General features: G+C 44.9%; 1 protein-coding gene across 1 annotated transcript in view; it reads left to right on the forward strand.

The window, feature by feature from the left end:
• The window catches only part of PSMD1 (proteasome 26S subunit, non-ATPase 1), a 398,075-nt gene that overhangs the window by 105,674 nt on the left and 278,354 nt on the right, over window positions 1–14,047 (forward strand). The window contains exons 12-14 of the mRNA XM_078784439.1: window positions 7,836–8,009; window positions 11,949–12,060; window positions 12,349–12,545. Coding sequence (XP_078640565.1) covers window positions 7,836–8,009; window positions 11,949–12,060; window positions 12,349–12,545 — 483 coding nt within the window. The remainder of the gene's footprint in view (window positions 1–7,835; window positions 8,010–11,948; window positions 12,061–12,348; window positions 12,546–14,047) is intronic.

Below are 14,047 nucleotides of genomic sequence, written 5' to 3' on the forward strand. Positions count from 1 at the left end.
GCGAGTCGATAAGACACACCATACGGTTTGAATTTGCAACGTTAATAGCTATATCCAATTAACCCTCGGTGGGCTTTCCTAATTACCAGAATGATCACCATGACCCAATTTCACCCCTGAGACCAAGTAGATTTAATAACGAAGTATGGGACACTGGGGCGGGAATAAAAGAAGAAATAAAAATGAGTAACAAAATAACTCCTGAACCCATTACCCATGAAACCAGCGACAAACGGGAATCCTTAATTTTCTAATGTCTTAACCAGGCCCACATTCACATCATGGTTGAGCAGACAAAGAGCATCCACAGGACAGAAGAAATAAGTGTACTCCCAGCAGAATACCTGGTGTTGGCTTAGCGGTTAGGGTGCCGGCTTGGGCTCCTAGGATCCTGGGTTCGAATCCCGGTCGATTGCTGAATTAACGCCAGGGGGGTTGACTCAGCCTGTCATCCTTCCGAGGTCGGCAAATTGAGTACCAGCTTGCTGGGATGAATGATCACGGTGTGTACCCCGATTTAGAATAGGTACACCGTATCCCTGCGCAATGCGCATCCTAAGAGCGTGACCAAGGGTTGGCGTCAGGAAGGGCATCCGGCCATAAAAACATTGCCTCAAACAGGGAACCATGATTGACATGGGGCCTGCAAGGCTAACCCCTGCTCTAGCGGGGAAAATGGCCTTTAAACGATCATTCATTCATTCATTCCAGCAGAATACTGCAGGACTTGAAGGCATGGTTCCAGCTTGCTCAGTTAGGGAGAACAGCCACCTTTAATTGTGACTCTAGGCCCATTAGGAGAGGGCTTGGCTCTGGCGTAGGTGGGGCATGGCTCTGGCCGAACAGGAGCGGCAAAGAAGCGCATCTTCCCACAGTCGGCTTCTGGACGACTCTTCTAACCTCCGCCCGTCCACTCACCGCTCTGGTGACTCGGCTGGCTGCTACAGCCATCGAGCCAACGTCTCCCACCAAATCTCGTGCCGACGGTCTAGTGACCACTTAAAAGAGACATAGACAGATTTATGAAGACGAGAACATAAAATATAGGCTCACATCTTTGGACACAGACATTATGAGGGGTCGACGTCCTCTATCTATTACATATATAACAACGCATATCTAATATTACCATTACTTACTTTACGCTTACTCTAAGACATTTAGGAAGGACCTGCCTAAACTATACTCACCAATATTAACCCCTCGTAGTAATTTCCACAACAATATAAACTTCAAGTGGCTTTGGTTTAGATTGAAACCAGATTATCATTTTACATAATTTTATAATAGGCTCATTTTTGCTTTTAATAATAATTATTAAGAGGGCTGGCAATATAACTTAGTGGTGTTCGCAGATGCCTCTGTGTTATCTAGTCAAGGTTCGAATCTTAATTCGGCTATAAACATTCACCATGGTGTTTCACATGCAGGGGGTTGCATTCATATGTGTGCCTTCCATTGAAATGGTGGTAAGCTTGAGGACCTTCCAGCACTGGTATTTTGTGGATCTAAAAGATTCCACAGTATTTATCCCAAAGAGTAGGTGCGTTATTGCCATCATCCTGGAGTACATTGTAAATTACTGCCACCTTCAATTGGTGTTAGGCTTTGCCAGCTCATTTGTGAAAGAGTTTGGCCAAAAAAGATTCATGGCTGACCCCACAAGATGTGGGAATATTTTGTACATTGAAGAAGAAGACTAGATTGGCACTCAGTAGAGAGCATATCTCCGCCAAGTGAACAGTTTACATTTGTATCCTAGAGTAGATCAGAAAATCACAAAACCGAATCACATTTAGTCAAAATCATCCGTCCACAACTTTTTGAGATATCCTGGTATGTATCGTTTTTGGCCCTATCTCCCAATAGTGGGGTGGCTTAGCCCAAATATTCAAAAGAATTGTGCATTTTGTGATACAAGCACCAAATTTGGCACAAATGTACATTAATATGTTGCGAACATTTTCAGATATTGGGCCACTTGAAATTCCGTAATTTTTTTTTTCAATTTTTTTCAAATTTCGTAATTTCAAATTTTTCGGGTGACACCGTCACAATTTCGGTCTTCGAGGCCGGCCGATAGGCAAAGTGTGACCGGAAGGGACGAGGTTCTCCTGACCACGTGGCCCTCGATCTGGGAAGCGAGAGGCGTTCCATTAGTGGACGCGCCCCTCACGCCCGACTTTTGGGCGGCCCCGGCAGGCCGTTTGTTTTGACGTTCAGTGACAGGCCCCGCACCCCCACCTCCGGGCTGACCGGAAGCTTGTGCTGAGTACATCATACCTGAACAACTCAGTGAGGCAGAACACAGCAGTGCACACCAGGGTGACCCCTTCAGTGCATAAACCAATTAACCTGTCCACTGCAGGGCATATAGAAATGAAGTTATTTTCTGCATATAATAATAATATAAGTTCAGTTCTATATAACAATTTCTGTTATCACCACTACCACTACAACTACCACTACTACAAGCTTTGTCTGGAATTTTGTGGACTAACAGACAAACAGACATACAGACAAGCTGGGATCAAAACATTACCTCCTTCCACCATTGAGTGTAGAGGTAAACATCATGGAAATTATATCATGCCCTAGATTTAATTCATGCTTACCCGTGTATTTGCTTCACTGGTTCACAAGGTCTTTTGCATACATGTAATTCAGACTCTCGTCTTCATTGCTGACCACACAATGTTCGCAACATATTAATGTACATTTGTGCCAAATTTGGTGCTTGTATCACAAAATGCACAATTCTTTTGAATATTTGGGCTAAGCCGCCCCACTATATCGGCCGGCCTCGAAGACCGAAATTGTGACGGTGTCACCCGAAAAATTTGAAATTACGAAATTTGGAAAAATTTGAAAAAAAAAATTACGGAATTTCAAGTGGCCCAATATCTGAAAATGTTCGCAACATATTAATGTACATTTGTGCCAAATTTGGTGCTTGTATCACAAAATGCACAACAGGTTTGCTATGCTGCTACACTACAATGGTGAAGAATCACTTAAAAAATTATACGATCCGGATCTGGATGCAGATCCGTATCTTCACCAAAATTGAATCGATTCTTCCTTCTCATACACACAACAAGTTTCGTCCAAATCCATCCATAACTTTTTGAGATATCCTGCTATGTATCGTTTTTGTCCCTATCTCCCAATGGTAAAGAATCACTGAAAAAAATTAAAAGAATTCTCATATCCGAATCCTGCCAAATTTCGTCCGAATCCGTCCACAACCTTTTGAGATATTTTGTTCACAAATGGACAAACAGACAGACAGACAGGGGTGAAAACATAACCTCCGTACACCTTTGGTAGCGGAGGTAAATATGATAAATAATAATTATTGTGAATCGTTAGTTCATAACTTAAATTAGTACAATATTTAATTACCCTTCTTTTTTAAAGAATCGCACTATAATTCCAGAAGTGTCTGTTTGTCTGTCTGCGTGTTTATTTGCCGTCCATGCACTCCTGAACTGCTAGACGGAATGAGTTGAAAACTGGTGGTTGTACTCGAGGCGTGCATGGGAAAGTTTTAGATGGTGAAAAATAATTTGTAGTCCCATGAGTTCAAGTTAGGGGAGGATCCCAATTCTATCCATGCTCTTTGTATGGCACAGGCCCGCTCCAGGAGCGGGTATTATAAGTCATCCTAAAATACATCGATTCTGGGGAATTAATCAGGTCAGGTCAAGTCAGGTATGGGAGCATGCGCTGAAGCAGCGCTTCGCCGCATCCACTTTCTGACGGTACTCCAGGGGCCAGAACTGGTGCTGTGAACTGGCGCTTCACCATTCTGAGCCAGCACCAACACTCCGTCTGGCCATCTCCCAGGCTGATGCCTGTCCCATACCTATCTCCTTGAGATTCCGATCAACCTGCTGCAACCATGAGGCATGCGGTCGGCCCGTTGGCCTCCTCCACTCACTGGCTGTTGAGTTGGATGTTGAGTAACCCTTGCTGAGAGTATCTGGTGAGCTAGATCGGCGTCCGGAAAAAGAGCCACATGTCCATACAGCCGCAGCTGACGCTCACAGACCATACAGGAAACAAATCTCATCCGAGTCTCTCTCAGCAACCGCTCGTTGGACACAAAGTCCGACCAGCAATAGCCAAGGATTCTCCAAAGAGACTTGGTTCCAAAGGAGTTAAGTCTCATTCTCTGACCCTTGATAAGGGTCCAAGTCTCATCTGTAGAGCAAGACTGGAAGCACCAAGGACTTAAGGACTCTGACTTTCGTCCTCCTGCATAGATACCGACAGCGCAACACCCCATGATCCAGTGAATACATGACTCCCCAGGCCTGACCCATACGTCTATCAACCTCTGGCTCGCAACATACGGAGACATGAATAACACTGCCAAGGCAAGTGAATCTCTTTGTGACCTCAACATCTTCACCACAAACAAGCACAGACAAGACAGCAGCATCCAAGATGTCATTGAAAGCCTGGATCTTGGTTTTGACCCAGGAAATCCATAGTCCCAGCGGCTCCGCCTCCTCATTCAGTGCCCAGACGGCCCCCATAATAATATCCAGTGTCTCCGCAAAGATGACTGCATCATCTGCAAAATCAAGATCAGAGATCTTGACACTCCCAAACGATGCACCGCAGCCTGACCTCTCTGACATCCTCCCCAGAATCCAGTCCATACAAGCGTTGAAGAGTGTGGGAGCCAGTGCACACCCTTGCCGAACTCCAGTAACAACTGGAAATAAGTCAGAGATGGAGCCGCCATACCTCACAGCACTCTCAGTACTTGTGTATAGTTTAGAGATCGGATTGATCAGCGTTGGTGGCACCCCACAAAGACCAAATATCCTCCAGAGGGCATCCCCATTCACCGAATCGAAAGCTTTGCGGAGATCAACATAGGCTGCAAGCAGCCCCTGGCGAAAATCTCGTTTGCATTCGATGAGGGCCCAAAGATAAAAGGATACAGTCAATCGTTGACCTCTTTGGTGTAACGCCCGACTGCTCTGGTCGCTGGTGCTCGAACAGATGGTGGCGAACCCTCTCAAGAATGATCCAAGCAAAGACCTTGCCCCTCACCGAGAGTAGCGTCACCCCTCGGTAGTTGTTGCAGTCCTGGTGATCACCCTTCCCTTTCCAGAGGGGGACCACAAGGCCCCTCTTCCATTCAGTTGGGATAATGCCTGTGCCCCAAAAAGAGCACAGAACTGCATGCAACGATTCAAGTACAGCATTTCCACCAGTGCCTTGAGAAGCTCAGCATGGATGCCACAAATCCCAGGAGCTTTGTCCCCTTTCAGCCGGTTCACCCCTACCTGTGTTTCCACAGGTGCAGGTAGTTAATAGTTAATGGGGGGGAGGGGGACATCAGCATTTGGAATCGCAACACCCCTGACATCCAACTCAACAGCCGGTGGGTCAGCCTGGTACAGCTGCTCAAAGTAACCGGCCCAGCGGGCCTTCACTTCAGACTCCTCTGTCAAGAGGCCACCACCCTCTGCTCTAACTGCAGTACAGCTAGGGACAGGCTTAGAGGAACGCAACGCACGGATTTCTCTGTAAGTAGGATGAGAATCACATGTCCACAAGTGATGCTCTACCCTTTCACAGATTCCTCGCACATAGGCCTCCTTGTTTGCCCTCAGCGAGCGTACAGTTTTACGCCTCAGCTCCCGGAACAGTTCAGCTCTGCCATCGAGCCTGGCCCTGCGACTCTGGTCGATGGTATCAAGCGTGTCCTGAGAGACAAAGTTATTCTTCGCCTGGCAGTGGGTTCCAAGACAGCCACCGGAAACATCAAGGATGTTTGATGTTTAACTCCACAACTCCTCACGATCCCCAAAGCACCCAGACCCCACCCAAAACCCCACTCTATCTGCTTGCAAGCTCCTGAGCTACCCTCTCCCCGTTGAGCTTGCCCACATCCAGCCGAGGATGCGATGGTAGCATTCTCTTGGATTTGAGCTGCAACTACAGAGTTGCTTGAACAAGCCTGTGGTCAGTGTTGAGGAACTGAGCACCCTGGTAGACCCTGCAGTTCTGGAGCATCTGCCATCGACCATCAATGAGCACTTGGTCAATCTCCTTCACCACACCACCAGCATTGGAATACCACATTCCAGCGATGAGGCTGTGGGCGCTGAAACCATGAGCCAGCCACCCTCAGCCCTTGACTTCTTGCAAAGCCGAGGAACTTGGTGCTATTCTGGTTCACAGTCCCAGATCCATGGGGATCAACACATGCCTCATAACCATCCCTGTCAGTGCCAGTAATGCATTGAAATCCCCCCAAGACTACAAGAGTATCTCTCCTGGGGCACTGATCAACCACAGACTCGAGCGTGGCGTAGAATGCCTCCTTCACAGTGAGATCACTTTCTTCAGTCGGAGCATATACAGAGACCAGGGAAATGACACCCAAAGTGTGATTAATCCTCGGTCCCATAATACGCTCGTTGACCGGTGTTACCTCGACTATCATGGGAGTCAACTTATTGGAAACAGCTATAGCAACTCCCTGGGCATGGTAACCGTCAAAGTGACCATACCAGTAGTAGGTGTAACCACCCACCATGATCTCACCACTATCCAGCCTCCGAACCTCAGAAAGTGCTGCAACACTGATGTTCAAACGCTGGAGCTCAGATGAAGGCAGAGACAGGTGATCATCCTCCCTTAGAGTAAGAACGTTCCAGGCACCCACCCGAAGGGACCGCCTCAGGTTAACCCAAGGAGACCGTCATCTGGTGGACGACGTCTCAGCACCACCCCGACACACACCTCCACAACCTAACCCAGGAAAGTTACCCCATGCTTTTCCTCCTATTATTAAAGAATGGGGGTCCCGAAGGCTTTGCCCCAATCCCGTCATCTGATGAGCTGCCCTGTGAAGGGCAGCTGCACTGGAGGTACTCCCACAGAGTGGTTTTTTTTATAGTTGTGTTCTTTGTGCGTGTTGCAGAATGACATGTTTTTATGGTGGCCGAGTGCAACTCCTGCCACCAACCTCCTAGAAAAAGGTAACCCGACTGCAGGAGGACTTCCGCAGACACAGTTGGGCACTGGATATGGATGGCCATTGGCTCACAGGGAGCTCCTCCGCCCTTTGACATGTCTTGCTTAGCCCTGCTAGTTGTCCCTATCCAAACACCCCTTGGGGTGTTTATCTTCGTGTATGGGTGACTATAGCAGGCGAAAAAAAAAAAAGACGTTTTCCTACCCCCAAGAAAATGTGTGACTACTCTTAGTCTGGCTCCTACCCGTTTACCTGGCTGGCTAGGTAAGACCTACCAGGAGCAAAGCTCCCGCCAATATAGCCCAAAGGGTCACAGGAGCACACAAGCCTCCCCACTACGATCAAAGTGGTAGTCACAATCGGGGAGGTATTAATCCGTCTGTAATTATGGGAGCATTAACGATGGGTTATTTGCTAGTTTATTACTAAAAAGTATTGTGGATGAGAGGTAAAATTATTATTTTCGCACCCGCATAAAACCGCAAATTCACGGGACACATGTCCACGATTAGCTGCTTTGTTCAGCTGCTTTGTGCGTGGCTGGTGAAAGATAGGTTTTATAACTGTCATGCTCACGGCTCTTGAAAATTATTATTTTTGCACCCGCGTAAAACCGCAAATTCGCAGGACACATGGCCACGAATAGAGAAGCAGGTCACAATTTATCAACCTCGAACAGCGGGGACCGCGAATAGCGGGGTCCGACTGTATATTTAAAATAATTTGGCAGTACCATTATGGCAGATTTGATAGTTTTTTTATGTACAAATTTTGATCGATTGCATTCACTTTTTTTTTTTTTTTCATTCCCATGTATTTTTTGTCCAAGGGCCATGAGAAGGAAGCGCTGCAGCTCATGGCTACATACCTGCCCAAAGATACGTCACCTGGCTCAGCTTACCAAGAGGGTGGAGGCCTGTATGCTCTGGGTCTTATCCACGTGAACCACGGTGCTGCCATTACAGAGTACTTGCTCGGACAACTCAAGAATGCTACTAGTGATGTATGTCTGTACCCCGACTGTTGTGCTAAATTTGCCTTTGAGGGGAAACAAATAAATGAATATTTATGGGACCATTGTGTTTATTTGCATTTAATATTCTTTTGTTGTTCATCTTTCCAATTATTTATTTATTTTGGGTGGTGATTATTGGTGCCTGGTGGGCATTTATTTCGATTTTGATTCACCTTCCTCCTTATTGTCACATAATCACAAAAGTGCTTTCTTTCTACCTATTTTTAAAGTAGCTATTTGGGAAAGTTTTTGTTTTGCAAAAAAAGGAAAGTTTTGCAATAACTTGTGTGTGAGAATTAATAAAAATGCCTGGATTTCTGTAGTTTGAGCAATAGGATGTTATTGGAAGGACATGTTTCTTCTTGGAGGGGCTTGTGATGGTGACAGGGCTGAGAGCAGAGGGAAATAGACTGGAGGAGAGGCAGTAAAAATGGATATGCCACCGATCTGTCTGCGATTATGAGAGCAACAGACCCTTGCACTTTGGTCTCTTCATTGGAGATGCTAATAATGTAATATGAGCTGACCATTTAATATATTCCGTTTGTTACTGGATGGGTGTTTCACACCTTCCTTTTTAACACATCTTTGTCTATCTTTTGATGAATTAGTCCAATTGGATGTAAACAGTGATGCCACTGATGATGATTTGATACAGTACTTTCAGAAAGTATTCACATCCCTAGACTTTTTCACATTTTGTTGTGGTACAGACTGAATTTAAAATGGATTAAATTGAGATGTTTTTTGTCACTGATCTACACATAATACCCTAAATGTCAAACATCATAAATGTTTTTTTATCAAAAAATTTACATACCAATTAACAAGAAAGAGCAATCGGAGATTGCAGACCCTCGCCAGGACGTGTTTTTAGTGGTTTTTAAGGCTTTTGTGTTAAAACAAATAGGATGGGTGAACCACATGACCGATGACATCATCATTATTTTTTTTTTTCTCCACCAATTTATCTATAGATGACGCTCAAGAAATTTCATCTTGATCGGATGAAGTTTTGCACTTGTCGAATTATAATGTCATAATGGAGTTACCTATGACATCATCATTAACATATGTTATTCCCCATGGAGAGTTCTTTACAATGAGTAATGTCTCAATTTTTTCTATGCAGCGCTTTCAGAGAAATAGAGGTGCAAATTTTTTCGGTTTTTCCAAGATGTCGCCTTTACCACATGACATATGATGTCATAATTGTAATTTAAAAAATCTACAGGAGGAGTTGCACCTATGGTGAATATTTCCTGTCAATTGGACCAACGGTTGCAGAGAAAATCATATTTATTCTGTGCGGATAAACAAAGACACAAACAGACTCAAATGCAATACCCTTTCCTCTGGCGAAGGTAAAAATGAAGTTGGAATGTCTTGAGTCAACAAGTATTCAACCCTTTTGCTATGACACTGCAAATTGAGCTCAGATGCATCCAATTTCCTTGGATCATCCTTGAGATGTCTCTACAACTTAATTGGAGTCCACCTGTGGCTAATTTAATTGATTGGTCATGATGAAGAAGAAACGCACCTTTCTATATAAGGTCCCACATTTGACAGTGCGTGTCAGAGCAGAAACTCAAACATGAAATCCAAGGGACTGTCCATAGAACTCCCAGATGTAATTGTGAGGAGGGATAGATCAGCGGAAGGGTATAAAATAATTTCTAAGAGTGTTGAAAGCTCTCAAGAGCACAGTGAGCTCCATCATTAGGAAATGGAAAGAATATGGAACTACCCAGACTCTTCCTAGAGCTGGCCATCCGACCACGCTGAGCAACCTGGCAATAAATACCTTTGTCAAAGAGGTGACAAATAACCCAATGACCACTTTGACAGAACTACAAAGTTCCTTGGCTGAGATGGGAAAACCTACTGGAAGGACAACAGTCTCTACAGCATTTCACAAATCCAGGATTTATGGGAGAGTGGCCAGACAGCAGCCACTCCTGAGAAAAAGGCACATGACAGCATGCCTGTAGTATCCAAAAAGGCACGTGAAAGACTCTGATAGCATGAGGCAAAAGATTCTGTGGTATGATGAGATGGAAATTTAACTCTTTGGACTGAATGCAAAACACTACGTCTGGCGGAAACTGAGCACAGCTCATTACCCATCTAACACCATCCCTATCGTGAAGCATGGTGGTGGCAGCAACATGCTATGGGAGTGGTTTTCAGTGGCAGGGACTGGGAGACTTGTAAAGATGGAGGGAACAATTACCACCTTTAGAGGCCATTTTTCCCCACAAGCGGGGGTTGGCCTTTTTCGGGAACCATGGTTGTTGTTGTTTTTTTGGTCCCCTTTTTGAAGCAATGTTTTACGGCCGGATGCCCTTCCTGACACCAACCCTTTTTGCCGCCTTTTACGACACACAGGGAACTACCAGTGAACTGGTACTCAATTAGCCGACCTCGGAAGGATGACAGGCTGAGTCAACCCCCCTGGCGTTAATTCAGCGATCGACCGGGATTCGAATCCAGGATCCTAGGATCCTAAGCCGGCACCCTAGCCGCTAGCCCAACACCAGGGATATGGAGGGAACAATTAATGGAGCCAAATACAGGCAAATCCTTGAGAAGAACCTGCTTCACAGTGCAAAAGATCCTAGACTGCAGCGAAGATTTACATTCCAACAGGACAATGACCACAAGCATACAGCCAAAGCAACACTGGAATCGCTTCAGAACAATAACGTGAATGTCCTTGAGTGGCCTAGCCAAAGCCCAGACTTTAATCCCATTGAGAATCTGTGGAAAAACTTGAAGATCGCTGTTCACCGATGCTATGCATCCAACTTGACAGAGCTTGAGCATATCTGCAAGGACGAATGGGAGAATTTTCCCAAATCCAGATATGCAAAGCTGATACTGACATACCCAAGAAGACTCGAAGCTGTAATCGCTGCCAAAGGTGCTTATACGAAGTTTTGATTCAGGGGGTTGACTACTTATGTTAATTAGATATATTCTGTATTTCATTTTTAATTTATTTGTAAAGATTTCTAAAAAGAACAATGCCACTTTGGTCTTATGGAGTATTATGTGTCGATCATTGAGGAAGAATCTCAGTTTAAGTCGTATTAAATTCAGGCTGTAACACAACAAAATGTGAAAAAAGTCAAGGGGTGTGAATACTTTCTGAAGGCAGTGTATATGCAAATAAGGCGTCCCATCTTGCTTTGCTTCCTGGTACCGTACATAGTACGTATTTCCATGTGTTTTACATGTTGCATTGTAAGCTCTGTATTGTCAGGTGATATTGTTTTGGTGCTGAAGCTTGATGGCATAAACATGTGTCAAGACTGATTCTTAAATGGCTGTGTTTGCACACCAACTCTTAGGGAAAGTTGCTTTGGAGAGTTCTTTCCATCTTCCTCTGTTTTTCTGTGGTTTAGCATTTCCACTATTCCTCCCCTTCCCTGCTCCCATCTCACCTTCCCCCCAAACCCAATTGACACTAGGAGCTGATACTCTAGGTCCCCTGCCTTTTGGGTGGTATGAGGAATATATCTGTACAAGATGAAAGCTGAATTTTTCATGTTTTTTTTTTAAATATCACATACACAAGCCAGGTTACCGATATGGTTGCGATGTCAACATAATTCAACCAATCACCGCCATGATGTAATCAGGTTGAGATGATGTCATGAGGAATATATATCTGCAATATGAAAGCTAAATGTTCGACGGTTTTTGAAATATCGCGTACACAACAGTACCTGCACAGATGATCAGTTGGTTGGAATGAGCTCATTTTAATGTCCCCTATCTCCGACCTTGTCGGAGAGGTGGGGGATAAACAATAATGTACGAGTCAAATGGAGCTCCAACACTTTTACAATTGCTGCTTTTACCTACTCTCTCTCCTCTTCCTCTCTCATACTCCCTCCTTGTCCTCCACCCTGCACACAGATTGTCCGCCATGGAGGCTGCCTTGGCCTGGGCCTTGCTGCTATGGGCTCTGCCCGGCAAGATGTATATGAGCAGCTGAAATTTAACTTGTACCAGGATGATGCTGTCACCGGTAAGAGGCCACTCTTCAGCATTAGCATGAGTTTCACTGAAACTCCCTTCCAATAGCTCATCTTGGCCTTTGCATTCATCCTGCTTGGTGTGAATTTTGACATTTTAACACTAAGTCATTGGAGGTGTTTTTTATTTTTATTTTTTATTTTACCATGTGCATGTACTGTGGCTATGGATTGTGTTATGACATTTTCTTGGTATATTTGGGCGCATATTTAACATCGCTCAAGCGCTTTCTTAATAGCATGGTGCCTTACCTGACCTGAGTCCTTGTGTATCACTGCAGGTGAAGCTGCTGGATTGGCCATGGGGCTTGTTATGCTGGGCTCTCGTTCTGCATCTGTTATTGAGGACATGGTGGCTTACGCGCAGGAGACTCAGCATGAAAAAATTCTACGTGGTCTAGCTGTTGGCATAGCTATGATAATGTATGGACGCATGGAGGAGGCCGATCCACTCATTGACAGTCTCTGCAGAGACAAGGTGAGTCAACAAATGTACAGGGACTTCTGATATTGGTTCCGACATTTAATTTGAGAAGTGTTTATTCATCTTTCATTTTTACTTTTTTCAAATGTGCTTGCTTAACTGCTAATGACTTGAGTTTACTGTTTTGTAGGACTAGCTTTATATGTGCTATACACAAATTAAAATGGATGCATATTAAAGTTTGAAGAAAAGTTGTATTATTAATGACATCATTGTATTTAAATGCCGGATCTAGCTAAGATGTTGTTTTTCCAAGTTAAGTGAGTGGTTTCCTTCACATCATTAGTTGTATCGATCTCAGAATGTGCTCAGATGTGGAATATCACCGTTTAGAGGCCATTTTTCCCCGCAAAGCGGGGGTTGGCCTTTTTCGGGCACCGTGGTTGTTGTTGTTTTTTTTGGTCCCCTTTTTGAAGCAATGTTTTACGGCCGGATGCCCTTCCTGCCGCCAACCCTGTTTGTCGCCTTTTACGACAAGCAGGGAATTACCAGTGAACTGGTACTCAATTAGCCGACCTCGGAAGGATGACAGGCTGAGTCAACCCCCCTGGCGTTAATTCAGCGATCGACCGGGATTCGAACCAAGGATCCTAGGATCCTAAGCTGGCACCCTAGCCAATGGAGGTTGAAAATCTGAGGTGGAGATGTGCACCTTTGGAGTGGAGACGTGGGGGGTGGGGTGTGGCAAGGGGGTTGGGGGGGATCAGGGAAGGGATACCTGTGAGTCTCTGACTGTAATTGATGGAACCCTTCAGGTCTAATTGGTAGAACCGCTTTGGGTAGAGAAACTTATATGCCCATCAATGATTAGCTTCAGAAGGCATTGACTTGCAGGGGTTGGTTATGAAATCTTGGTCCCAATAGGAAGTGCCCTTGATCTGACTGTCTTTGCCGTGCCTTCACGACTGTCTCTGGGCCCAGTCTTTCGGTGGGCCAACTCTCTGTCTTGCTTTCCCTGGTGGGGACGAATTATCACCGTGTGAGTTCTGCTCCAGCTGTGTGTGTGTGTGTGTGTGTGTGTGTGTGTGTGTGTGTGTGTGTGTGTGTGTGTGTGTGTGTGTGTGTGTGTGTGTGTGTGTTTTTTGCTATCATATGGGGAGATTTTTTTTTTGTCCTGTTTAGTCCATCGTGAATTGTGTTATGCAATAAATTATTAATTCATCTCTTGAGGAACGGCTTGCCTCGTGTTGCCGCCATTTTGTCACTCAAACAATTGGGTTAATTTGGAATTCCTGTTGGGCAAACTTTATAATAATCCTGTTTTTTAACCGGCACAGCAATAGACACATGGGTTGTACAATGTATGTACAACACATGGAATGTACAATGTGTGCTGAGTGCGTACATCAAAAATGTAGTGGTTTGAGAGGGTCATTAACCAGTGTGGCAGCTACCTTCAAGTGTAAGGTGTGCACAGAGGGAGCTGCAGATGAAGGAAATGTTGAGTTGGATCTTGGAGACGGCGTGAAGCTGGAAGGTGTGAAAACATTTTGTTA

The sequence above is a fragment of the Myxine glutinosa genome, chromosome 9, assembly GCF_964187855.1.
Source record: "Myxine glutinosa chromosome 9, kmMyxGlut1.1, whole genome shotgun sequence".
Classification (NCBI taxonomy): domain Eukaryota; kingdom Metazoa; phylum Chordata; class Myxini; order Myxiniformes; family Myxinidae; genus Myxine; species Myxine glutinosa.